A 12,620-nucleotide genomic window follows, 5' to 3' on the forward strand; every position below is an offset into this window, starting at 1 on the left:
CCGCTATTTACCTGCTGGACGCGATTCTGACACGTTGTGCTGGGACCGGAACCGAAAACGGAACAACGAGCCAAGGAGCTTTCGAACACGTGGAAAATGTGGCACTGGTTTGGTTTGATATTTCTTTTATCACCCGCGTGGCTGCCAACGAACGTACGTTGCTGCACTCCAGTGCTGCTGCTAAGAAACGGGAAATAGTCAACCATTATTTTCCGCAGATCGAAGCAGCCACGTTCACGATCACATCGCAGGTGTACCTCGACGTGTCCATCGACGGTGAGAAAGCGGGACGTGTCCTGATTGGCATGTTCGGTGAGGAAGCTCCCAAAACGGTGGCCAACTTCCGGCGCCTGTGCATGGACGGTGTGGATGGGTTCAGCTACAAGGGCAGCCGGTTCCATCGAGTCATCCAGAAGTTTATGGTGCAAGGTGCGCGTGACATCGTAAGGACGTGTGTGCGTGGGTTGCTTTGATGATGGAAAAGCGTGTGTACTTGCAGGAGGTGATGTGGTTTCCGGTGACGGTCACGGAGCGATCAGCATGTACGGGAAGTACTTTGATGATGAAAATCTTAACATCAACCACACCTGCTCGGGTTTCATAGCGATGGCGAATCGGGGTCCCAACACCAACGGATGCCAGTTTTACATCACGACCATGCCGGCTCCCTGGTTGGATGGTAAGCACACCATCTTCGGGAAGGTCCTGGATGGTCACGGTGTTGTCCACAAAGTCGAACAGGTCCGTACGGACACGGACGACTATCCGGTGAAGCCCGTCATCATTGATGATTGCGGTGATGTGCCGATCAGCGAGTCGTTTACTGTTTCCGATGATCCTTACGAGTGAGTAGCTCGGGCGGTGTTGAAATCATCATGCAGGACTTACATTCTGCTGCTTTCTCCTTTCATACTTTCGGACAGCTTGTGGGCTTGGATTAAGGCGGCGTACTTGCCCCTCGGGATGTCCTTTTCGATACTTGCCTTCTTTCAGTACATCATCCGCAAGTTGGACGGTTACACGAGTCGCGAAGCATTACTGAACGAGGAGATTGCAAAGAACGAGTGAAACTGTAGCGATCACACTGATGGCTTATCTTTTTTATTAGCGTGTAGTATTAGAAATAAATAAATTTTAAAAAGAAACCTTCTATAAACCAACGCAAGCGTGTGTAGTCCTTTCATATCCTGCTGAATGCGTAGAGGCAATCGAAGATAAATAATTATAAATAAAGAAAGTGCTACCTAAAGTACACCTGCTTGGCGGTGGTACTCCTGTCGATCAAATTGTAAAAATTGCTCCGTTTTTCCAACACTATTTCGAGAAAAAGCTTTGATTTCACAAAATTTTCCGTCCTTGTCCGTAATTAATCAGGGCTGGCTTTTAGATGCAAATGGGGGGATTTATACAAAAAAACGTGACTTAAGTCATCTTCTTCCAAAAATCAAACAAACCTTAACAACTGCTCCAGGCCACCCCATTTATTCGCTACTTTTTTTGCACTGACTCATGAAATCTCGTTTTCATCAGCACCCGACCAACAAAAAGGTTCCGCCGCGTAAACTTTTTCGATGTCGGATTTTGCTACCAAAGCGGTAAATGATAACAGGAGAACATGACTCAAGGAGGCTGCTCCAGCTGGTACGCGGTCGCAAATAACTTTGTTTGTCACTCAAGCGATATTTCGTATATTCCTTCTCGCTTTCACGCATCTGCCCAATTTAATCGGTTGCTCTCTTAGCGTTATCATACCATATCGTCGATCGCTCCGGCGCGTGGTAATCCGCTTTCTATCTCTTTTGCAATTGTTTTCTATGTTCTAGGCGCACAACGTGGCGGCGGCAGCGATCTAAGTGGCCAAAAGTCGTGTAGATTTAATCGAAGTTACATTAGTTAAGCGCATTAATAATACATTTAGAACAGAATACAGAGTAGTAAGCTGTGTTTGATGCATTTTTGAGACGTAACTCAATGTTTATCAATGTTTATTTTATGAAACTGTTTGAAATAAAAACGATGGATGCAAACGCTACCTTCTCTTCATGCATTGTCTCATAGGGCCACGAGATTCCCTTAGAAAAACCGCTCTACCGCAGATAGTCGTCGAACGCTTGAATATTCCACAAATCTTCCAAAATGCCTCCTCAAATCGGAGTGATTTTTGCTGGGTTTTGGCTACGCTAGTAACAGGAGATCATGCTGCATGGAGGCTGCACGCGTTCGATCTTGTTGAAGATGGGGTTGTCTCGCTCCCACATATAACAGATGATCCACTCCCACATATAACAGATTATCCCCTCCCATTCACTGATAAGCTGCTACTTCCAATCCATGTTCGAAAATGTTAATTGGTTGATAAGGCTGCTAAGCCAATGGTTGTGCTACGTCAACAGACAATGGCTAGCAGATCCAATACTAATGAATTTACTACCGCAGAACTGGTACCGATCAGGAAAGGTAGCCTCTTTTTGTCATGCGACCCTGTTACGAATCTCGGCAATTTTAGACCGTTTGGGCCCTTTTTTCGTGAGCGCTGGAAATGTTTTTTAAATTCCTTTTTATACTAAATTGCATACGAGATTGTATTCAAATACGGACTGATCTCGCAATGAAAACAGTCTCGTTATCGTTAAAAAAGGATTCTAAGAACACAGGAGCATTTTTACGAAAGTTTTTATAATACAGTCATTGCTGTGGCTCTACGGATTCCTTTGATTTCCAGTCTAGATTCATTCTTTTTGATCCTTTAGAAATTTCATCGATTAGGATTTTCTATGTATCGTTATTTTATAGGTAAACAAACATATCGTTTCGAATAATACTTACAAATTCAAACTTATATGTTTGAGCAAATTTTGTTTATTTTTGATAGGAAAAACGGAAGTTATTCGGCAGTAAGCTTATTCATATTCCGAAGTGGAGGAAGCTTTTCTTTCACAAAAAAATAAAAAGAACCATGTGAGTGAAATTCCAGCCAAGTATGCCATCATCCGTAATTTTGAGCAAATAATATTCTCGTTTAGGGTATATATGGAAGCCCACCTTCTATCCTATTGGAAGAGCTGAAACATAGGCATCGTTTGTAATTTTAAGAGAATGTTCGCGAAATGGAGTTGTTGAGGGTGTAGCCAGCAGACGTAAACACGCATGAACCAAAATAAAGATAATATTAACAGCAATAAATAAACTTGGGTTTTCATTAAATCTTAGATCAGAACATTTATTTTGTATAAAAAATCTTTTCTACGCCTCGTTCCGCCTCTCAACAGCATTCGCTCTTGTACAATATCTATCATACAAACTATGTACTCCTTATCAACTTCAGTGCTAATTCGACAAACGCCGAATCAAGTTAATGGTTCTGTACAATTAAATAAAAGCTAGTCTGAAGAGAACGCACAATGTATTATTGGAAAGAAAATGTATGTATAAATTAATTGAAGTGCCTAATACGGAATACTCGAACGTCGGGATTCCCCGTGCGCGCGTCGATGCAGTGTGTGTGTGTGTGAAGGGAGTTTACTTTTTCTTCCGATCCTGTGAACACTTTGGACAAAACCATTTTCCTTTCGGTTTTATCGTCAAGCCAACACATGCAAAGTGGAACCACTCGATGGGGCACTGAAAGTAAAGCAGTAAAAGTTGAAAAAGACACTTCCGTGTCAGGGGTAAAATCTGGTGACTTACGTCTGGGTTATCGCAACCGATCATCTCCCCGTAGGACACCTGGTGGCATAAGCAGTAGGTGGGTTCGTTGGGATCCACTGGCATGTCCAACACGTCGCTGGGATGTGGAGTAGCATGCCCACCGTCCTGCGTAGCGTCGTCGTTTTCTGTGCCCTTCTGAAAGTGGAAGCAGTGCGTGAAAAGAAAATTTCTCGGCAGCCCACGGTGCTTCAGAACAATGTAACATTTGTTTTATCGAACCACATGCATGCGAGTATGAGATGAATTTTGACAAACCCAGCAGCGAAGATCCGCTTCATTGGTAGTGTGGGCTGGGAGCCAAACGAAAGCAAAATATAAAGCCCCGTAACTTTGGCCTTACAAAAAACGGCCACAAACTACAAACATCAAACGCTACTATGCGACGCTAGCTAGACTATTGAAATTATACAAGAAAAATTGTATACACCAAACTAAAAGAGTAAAACCATACAATCAGCGATTGAACCAACGATATGTGAGGCAGTACTATACAGAGTAAAATGTAAGTAATCCAAAGAAATCTATCAAAAAAAACAGCAGCAAAAAAAGATTATCACACAACGTAATAATGTGTGATACTTGTTTGATGTAGAGATGAAAGAATGATTTTACCTTATTTTGCCCTTTGCGACCTTCTTTTTCTTGATTTACCTTCTGCTTCTTAGTATTTTTACCCTTGCCGTTGGAATTGGCAGCCCCACTGGTCGTTCCACTACTCGCCGCGCCTCCGTTACCGGTTGGTCTGGCTTCGTCTTCGGAGGAATGGGTTCGCTTCTTTTTCGCTGCATTCTTCCCATCCTTTACCTTCTTTCGTCCTTCTGCAGAGTCATTGGGAAAAACCACAACTTCTATTTAAAACCAAACCGAAACTCTCTCCACGAGTAGAGGGTGCACTTACTTTTGGTGACATTTTCTTCTGATTTTTCACGGGCGTTAACGGTTTTGTCCTGGATTTCTCCTTCGAATCTGGCCAGATCCGAATCCAACCGACGTATGTGTTTGTCCACCAGCTCGTACGTCTGTATCGCCAGTTGTACTTTGTCATCGCCGTACTCTTTCGCTTTGTTGAACAGGTCCTGAATGGCTTGGAGTTTTTCCTTCTTCACCTCGTCCGAAATGTTCTCCTTCGCGTTCATAATTGACTTCATGAGTTCGTCCGCTTTCTCATCAATTGATTTCATAAGCACTTGGGCGCGTGAGTCCAGGTCTCGCATCAAGGTGAAATTTCGCTTCAACTCGTTCGGTAGATGTTCTAACCCTAAAATGAACCCCAACAATCGTTACATACCTATCGTGGTTTGATATCGATGCATATCCTGACGCCAGACAGCGGACTCACCATCCAAGTAATGCTCCAAATACAAAGCCGACGTCATTTTTCGATTTTCAGCGCGTCACACTCGGGCAGTTTTACGCGTCCAGTGCCCGATAACCTTCGCCTATACTTTTGTAGGCTGAACTGTAGCCAGTGTTGCGTTGTTCTATATTATAAAAGCTTTCTCTGGGTGTTTGCTTGGCAAAGTGGTATAGCCAACTGAGAATTCGTTACTTTTTTTCGCCACAACCCACTGCAGTGAGGACAATATTAAAATCAGCAGCATGATAACTGCATCAGAGCGACTAGCTCCGAATGACATGCTCGTTGTGTATACGTACCATGTGTAGATGGGCTTGATAACAGCTTTTTAATTAAGATGTGATTCAGATCGAGAAAATTGGCTGAAAATATGTTCTAACGTGAATAAGAGGTTTGCTCACTATCAACAATGGCACCCAAAACAATCCGAACATACACACACAATTCGACATATGTTGACATTTTCAGCTTTGGATTTGCAGTAGTAGATTGACTGCCATGTGTTTGAATATCATTGATGTCAAATTCATTTCCGTTATGGTTTTCTTGACTGAAGAAAATTATCACTTTTTTCATTGGTTTGTAACAAGAACCTATATGTAACTTCTAGCAAAAAATGTATTTTAGATTATGTTTGAGTACATGATTGAACGCATGAAATGAATCCAAGGAACATGTGTCTTACAAACATGCTTTTGAGAAGTGAGGGTTGGTGCCGTAATATTTATGTAGAAAACATCTATTATTGCATTTGTTAGGTATTCATGAGATGTTTAAAATATTATTTATTTCTTCATTACCTTTAAAATTGCTTAATAAAGATATTTGATTTATTTAAAACATGATTTTAGATTATTACATAAAGTATAAACACTATCTTTGCAAGCAGTGATGCCAAACAACGAGTGAATTGATTCATTGTTTATGTAGATTGTCAAACTTGTGATTCTATTTCATCACTTAACACAAATTTCTATTTCGTCACGTTTTCAAATTTCATCGCCGTGCAAAATATATTCATTAGTAGAATTTTAGGCAGCACGCAAGAACTAACAAATTACCGATAAGTACGAACACACAAAATGTCTTCCCCTTGGGCCAAAATACAACCCGTCGAGTCGGTGGATCTGCAAGAGATCATGTCAGAGGAATTTGCAAAAGAGCTGATAGCGAAGGAGAATCCGGCTCCAAATTTATCGAGCCCACCGAAACCACAGCCAGAACCGGTGCCGTCATCGTCGAAAAGTACTACGTCGGGTGTAATGAAACCGCTCGAGGAGCCGGTGGCCGGTTGTTCCCGAGCGATTGATCCTGGGAAAGCCATGGAAAACCTGCCGGACGATGTGCTGCGCGCGATTGAGCAGGCAGATCAGAAGGAAATCGATTCCGATGCTTTCATAGCGCAGATGTTGCAGGCGCAGTTTGATGCTGAGTATGACGATCAGATAAGGCGCGAGGAAAATCACAGAAACAAGGATTCCAAGGTGAAGGTGTCGTATAAGAATTTTCGTGTGATTCCGGAAGGTTTGTTGTACGAGGAACCCGCTGAAATCCCGATAGATCCGAAAGCAGACTGGGACCGGTTCGAGACGAATGAGAAGGAGCAAAAACTGCTTCCGCGAATGGGCTTTCGGTTGAACGACCAAGGAGAGATGTTGACGAAGCACAATCTGGACATTAGCGGTCGTAGCAACGCCTGCAAAGTGATGTCATTTCCACCGGAATTTTCTACCGGTGATGCGGCCGGGTTTGATATGAAGTTATCCAACAAAGTGTTCAACCAGCTTAAATCCCACTCGAAGAAAACGTCTAAGGCGAAGCACAAGGCGCAGGACAGGAAGGAAAATATCGCCACCGCCGAAATGGGTTTGGACGAACCGACCCGGTTGATTCTGTACAAGTGGATCAACAACCAGCTCCTGGAGTCGATCGGAGGTGTGATTTCGACCGGAAAGGAGGCCGTCATTCTCCACGCCGAGACGAACCCGTACAATCCAAACCTGAAGGAAGACGAACCAACCCCACCAAAGGAGGTTGCCATCAAGGTGTTCAGTACGACGCTGAACGAGTTCAAGCAGCGCGATCGATACATTAAGGACGATTTCCGATTTGCTGGTCGCTTTTCGAAGCAGAACGCTCGCACCGTCATCAACATGTGGGCAGAGAAGGAGTTTCGAAATTTGAATCGAATCCAGCGTGTCGGTATCCGTTGTCCAAAGATCGTAGCACTGAAGAAGAACGTGCTGGTGATGGAGTTTGTCGGGGACAGCATGATCCCAGCACCTAAGCTGAAGGAGGCGGTGCTGTCGCATGTGCAACTGAGCCTAAAGTACGAAGAGATTGTGGAAATCATGCACAAGCTATACAAAGAGGCTCGCTTGGTACATGCGGATTTGTCCGAGTACAACATACTCGTTCACGATGGCCAGTGCTGGATCATCGATGTGGCACAATCCGTTGAACCCTCGCATCCAGGCGCATTGGAGTTCCTCATGCGGGATTGCGACAACATCAGCACGGTAAGTGTTACGCTCCCCTTTTGAGTATCTCCTTTCGATTGTAACTAGCGTCGTTTCTTTGCAGTTTTTCACAAAACGTGGCGTAAGCGGTGTGAAAACCAAGGAAGACCTCTTCTTCGACATAACCGGGTTGGATCCGTTATCGCACAATGCGGCCGTCTTGGAACGGATACACATGAAGGGCGAACCGGCGCATGTTGTTTCTGCCATCGATGACGATACGCCGGAACGGTTCAAGCCGATGCGATACCCGTTCGAGTTCGCCTGGTCAGTAGTGCAAGCGAATGATGCGAAACCGACCGTGTGCTCTTCGGACGAGGAAATACCGGTGAAAGAGGAAGTTGCTGCAGTTGCTTAGGATGGCTAAAAGCGAGAGCACTTGATATACCAACAGAACAGGATCGTTTAAAATAAACGTGTGATGTATGAATTCTGTTCCTGATCGTTGTTTTTTCGTCACAGTGTAGACATGAATTACGGGTTTCTATAATTCTATAGCTATAGCGCTGTATCAGATTGTAAAATTGGGGCTATTGAGCGAGCATTTACAGCTTTCTGTCAATGCGTAAGATGTTTCGAAAAATTTTATCACACGGCTGAAGCCGTTAGATAGCTAGGCCAAAGCAGATAGCTATGATTTTTGTGCGTTTTCTTACGATAAGCTTTGACTAACTAAACTCGACGAATAATTTTTGTTACAAACAATGCGTATTTATTGACGATAAATAAATAATGTATATTTTGCTACAACTTGACACAGCTACAAAAAAGAGCGGGGTCAAAAAAGAGTATCACTTCGGAGAATGCCTTTCCCAGCTACGGAGAAAGGATCACAACTACTCAGCATCAGACGAACTCCGAATCCGGCGGCTTGAACTGACACTTTTTCGCGTGCGTCCGCATGTTGCTCGACTGGGTGAAGCTCTGGCCGCAGTTGGGATGCGGACATTTGTACGGTTTGTAGCCCGTGTGGTAGTTGAGATGGGTCTTGAGGTGGTGCTTTTTGGTGAACGCTTTCGGGCAGATCGGGCACGCGAATGGTTTGATGCCGGAGTGCAACCGATGGTGCAGCGTCATATTGCTGCGATCTGCGAAACTCTTACCGCACACGGAACACTGCAGATGGGTAAAATGGAAATAGAATTACACTTAAAACGTGCCACATCACCGCAGCGATAATCACACACGTACCTGATACGGTTTTTCTCCCGAATGGGTGCGCAGGTGTTGCTTGAGGAGCATCTTGCGTGAAAATCGTTTGCCGCATTCGTTGCACTTGTGAGGTTTCACGCCTGTCGGAAGTGCAACAAAACGAGGTAAGATCCTTGCCGGTGTTAATTCATCCCTGTGCCATACGTACCGGTATGTATGCGAACGTGCATGTTGAACGCCACCCGCTGGTTGAAGGATTTCGGACAGTGCGGACACGAGTACTCCTTTTTGTTGCGGTGAATCTTGAGGTGGCTGCTCAGGTAGCCCTTGTCGTTGAACATCTTGCCGCACTCGGGACACTTGGCTGCGAACTCCTTGGTGCCGCGGTGAACCGATACGTGATATTTATAGTTCCTCAGCTGGGAGAATCCTTTGCCGCACTCTTCACATTCAAAGCGAGGCGTTTTGTGGCTCTTTTCATGAGACTGGTAGAAAAAATAAAAAAGAAATGTTTGAAAATTCTGCTCCGGTGGTTGAAGATGTTTAACATCTATGATAAAGTTTGATTTTTTCAACCATATAGTTTACATTTTAGGGCTGATAAGAGTAAGATTTATAAGACCAGTACGTCTTGGTTCTTTAATGATATATCAGAGGATTGGGTTTTGAAGAAAGCTAGGATTTTAAAGATGGAATAAATAATAAGTTAAATCATATTGATTGCTGTAACATCATATCATAGCACATTTAAAAGGATTTTCTAGTGAATAAAACAATACTTATTACAATGATATCATTATATTTATATTACTTATTATCAAATTACAATGAAAAATAATCTTCTGTGATTTCAATCGATAAAAGCAATAGAGAAATTATTTAGAAATTTTAATGTAAATTTATAAAAAAGTCGAGTAAAATTTGAAAAAGGTGTTATTTAAATTAAAGCATTACCGTGTTAAACAATATTTATAATACTAGTTTGAATATGAATCTATTCAATCAAATGTATTAAAGCTCAGCAAGCATTTTATTAGAAAATCTATAATTTTATAGATTCTATCTATGAGAATATTCTATCTAATCCTACTATAAGATTTTACAATAGCAGAAAATATATTATTTTGGCATGCTTGATTTTGATCAGTCATTAGCTTCATTCATCATTCATGCAGGAATTCTCTTATATAAAATGATTAACAACATTTGGTATTCGCACATGGTAGTAGAAGCATGTGAGAAAACTGTATGGTTGTTTCAACGTTTGCCTGTATATTTGTATACATAACATAATGCTCAATAAGAATTCGTGTCTAGCCGAAATGCTCAAATTTTTTTCATTAACGTTTTGTAAATTTTGCAATCTGCAACCCATAAAAAAATAATAGAATGCTCAAATTAACTGATATTAAAGAGTTTCATTATTTTTCAATTCCTTTTTTATAACATCACACTGTCCAGTACAACAACTAGGACTATTACCATGTTAAAATCAATCTTTTTGTATCACAGAAGAACCGTAAAATGGCATTAGAGGATTTGAGTAAATTCTATATCCTATGTTTGGTCGCAAAATATAATCTTATTGTATACAATAAAAAAAACAATGCAAAGGATAAAATAAATATCCATTGTTATAGCAATGCTCATTATATTCTAGCGAATAATGTAAGCTTGGCATGGATACAAAATATTTATAAATTATTTTCTATAACTTTGTTTTGTTGAATGACATGCGTTATACTATTTACAATACTTTATCCATCCAACATCTCATGTAGCGCGATGTAATATATTTTTATATCTTTCCGAAGATTAACTGATGTTACATGTTGTCCATAATTTTGTTCCATGCATTTTGCATGAACATTAAGCTACTGGTGTAACTAAACATAATATAGCTACACAGCTTTCACTTCATCCTGAAGTTAAAAGGACATGTTAGGAATTAAATGATTTCTAAACATTCAAATAGTTACGGTTTGTAATGGGTCGTATGCGATTGCTATGCAAACGGTGAATACTTTTCTACAGAATGAAGAATAATCATGGTTCATTGTGGTCAGAAACCAGAAGAATCAGGTATAAATATATGTAAATCGCATAAGAGTATGTGCGTTACAGATCAATTACATTGTTTTCAGATGATTAACCAAAGGCGCTTAATTACATGCTTCAAACAATAGAAAATGCACTATTTGTCGTTTTTTTGGTTTATATGTGCTATAGAATAAATTATTTCAAGTAAAAAAGACTTAGTCCCATCAAAATTCATCACAGGAACTAAAAAAAACCCAAACATGATATATAACCACTCTATATGCCTTTAGCAAGCAAGCACAACCCAAAACACAAAGATCATGTGAAAGAAAATCATCGATGCATTGACTTACCATGAGCGTATCCTGAGTGCCGAAAATCTTGTCACAAATCGCACACTGATACGAGCAATCGGGGTACATGAGGGAGCAAAGTGCGGTACTTCCCGCACCCCCACTTCCGGCCGTTCCCGGCTCGTGATGATGGTGCAAGTGATGATGATGATGATGCAGATGGTGCGCATGCAGTAGCTCCTGTTTCGAATCCTTGCCACCATCGGAAGCACCCGTCGTGCCCCCATCGGAGGCTCCTTCGTCCGCACTGCCAACGTCAAAGATGCTGTTCTGATTTTCATCGCTTTTCCGCAGCTGGTAGAGACTGCTAAGCAGAGCGGCACTTGCCGCAAGTGGGGTCGTAGCCGGTGCCGAGTTGGCCAGGATCGCGGCCGCAGATCGCAACCCAACTGGAGCCATCGCCGATGCCGACGGGGATGCCACCGAAGGCAGCAAGGTGGCCGGAATCGGGCCGTCGGGCTGCTGCTGCTGCTGCTGCTGTTGCTGCTGATGATGATGATGATGGAAGTGAGCCGATGATACGGTGGCGGCTGCCGCGGCGACGGCCGCTGCCGACGCGTACGCATTGAACAACCCGACCGGATACGGATAATTGATAGATAATCTGTTTCGTTCAATTACACTATTATTAGCATACGCGCTTAGCACCACTTTCCTCTCGACTTCCGCTTTGACGAGCGTCGCTGCCAACGATGATGGCGACGACAATGACGACACCGAGGATGCGGTGGACGAGCGCGACGTTGGGGAACCGGGTAGGGTGGGGCCGTCCCCACACGGGGCACGGGGTGAACAGGAGGAGAGTGAAGATCGTCCGACGGCGCCACCAACGCCAGCACAGTGAACACCGGGACCGGCAGAGATGAGCTTGGGATCGAACATAAGCGGACCTCTTGGACACCAGGGATTGTCCAGAACACGGTTTAGCGGTCGTTGGCGTTCACCGGGGAGTAGGAGTGTCGGGGAACCGGGTGGTACCGACCCCGGCGGTGTTCCGGTAGTGCCGCTGGGTCGAGTGACCGTACAGGCGGAAGTAAGTCCCGCAGGCAGCGTGGACTCGCCGACCGATTGAACCAATTTGAAGCACGTTTTCACCGTCATGTCGACCTTCTGCTCTGCGATTAGGTCGAGACGGGGTGAGGTCGAGTGTGCCATGGCCACTGGTGGTGAGCCGTCGGCGGAGGGTGGTTTCAGCAGGATGCGCTCGATGCTGAAGTTGGTGTGCTTCTTGGGCAGCAGGTTCAGGTCACTCATTTTGCCGCGATTGTCACTAAATCCCATGCTGGGAATGCGGGTCACAGGTGGTGTGAAGGCGGAGGGATGTACAAACAACACCCGCAAATGATAAAAACCACCCAAAACCACGTTACACGAGGGTCAAAACGAGGCGAAACTGTTTGCACCACGCGACGGAAACAAAAGACTTGCGCGCGCGCATACGTCAGATAAGCGACGAACCCGACGAAATGGAGCGGTGTTTGGGGCGCGAAA

The 12,620-nt window shown here is 43.5% G+C and overlaps 4 protein-coding genes across 5 annotated transcripts; 2 read left to right on the forward strand and 2 right to left on the reverse strand.

Moving 5' to 3' along the window:
• The first annotated feature begins 19 nt into the window (after positions 1-19).
• Positions 20-1,105, forward strand: LOC128725957 (peptidyl-prolyl cis-trans isomerase, rhodopsin-specific isozyme). The gene is made up of 4 exons (XM_053819730.1): positions 20-153; positions 219-429; positions 500-845; positions 924-1,105. The coding sequence occupies exons 1-4, from the start codon at positions 97-99 to the stop codon at positions 1,066-1,068; spliced, it is 759 nt and encodes a 252-aa protein (XP_053675705.1). The 5' UTR covers positions 20-96; the 3' UTR covers positions 1,069-1,105.
• A 2,173-nt stretch (positions 1,106-3,278) lies between these two features.
• On the reverse strand, positions 3,279-5,215 carry LOC128725177 (inhibitor of growth protein 4). Of its 2 annotated transcripts, none has more exons than XM_053818901.1 (5): positions 5,048-5,215; positions 4,607-4,966; positions 4,360-4,526; positions 3,688-3,843; positions 3,279-3,621 (listed from the first exon to the last, which is right to left on the reverse strand). In XM_053818901.1, the coding sequence occupies exons 1-5, from the start codon at positions 5,082-5,084 to the stop codon at positions 3,520-3,522; spliced, it is 822 nt and encodes a 273-aa protein (XP_053674876.1). In that variant the 5' UTR covers positions 5,085-5,215; the 3' UTR covers positions 3,279-3,519. The 2 variants fall into 2 exon arrangements, with proteins under 2 accessions (XP_053674876.1, XP_053674875.1); XM_053818900.1 differs by having other exon boundaries at positions 4,321-4,526.
• Positions 5,216-6,147: 932 nt separating this feature from the next.
• Positions 6,148-8,009, forward strand: LOC128726020 (serine/threonine-protein kinase RIO3). Its single transcript, XM_053819800.1, has 2 exons — positions 6,148-7,584; positions 7,649-8,009. The coding sequence occupies exons 1-2, from the start codon at positions 6,148-6,150 to the stop codon at positions 7,940-7,942; spliced, it is 1,731 nt and encodes a 576-aa protein (XP_053675775.1). The 3' UTR covers positions 7,943-8,009.
• Positions 8,010-8,430: 421 nt separating this feature from the next.
• LOC128726548 (zinc finger and BTB domain-containing protein 17-like) lies at positions 8,431-12,410 on the reverse strand. Its single transcript, XM_053820362.1, has 4 exons — positions 11,130-12,410; positions 8,945-9,221; positions 8,776-8,876; positions 8,431-8,700 (listed from the first exon to the last, which is right to left on the reverse strand). Exons 1-4 carry the CDS (start codon positions 12,408-12,410, stop codon positions 8,431-8,433), a joined length of 1,929 nt encoding a protein of 642 aa, XP_053676337.1.
• Between the last annotated feature and the right edge of the window lie 210 nt (positions 12,411-12,620).

Source organism: Anopheles nili, chromosome 3 (genome assembly GCF_943737925.1).
Source record: "Anopheles nili chromosome 3, idAnoNiliSN_F5_01, whole genome shotgun sequence".
Taxonomy (NCBI): domain Eukaryota; kingdom Metazoa; phylum Arthropoda; class Insecta; order Diptera; family Culicidae; genus Anopheles; species Anopheles nili.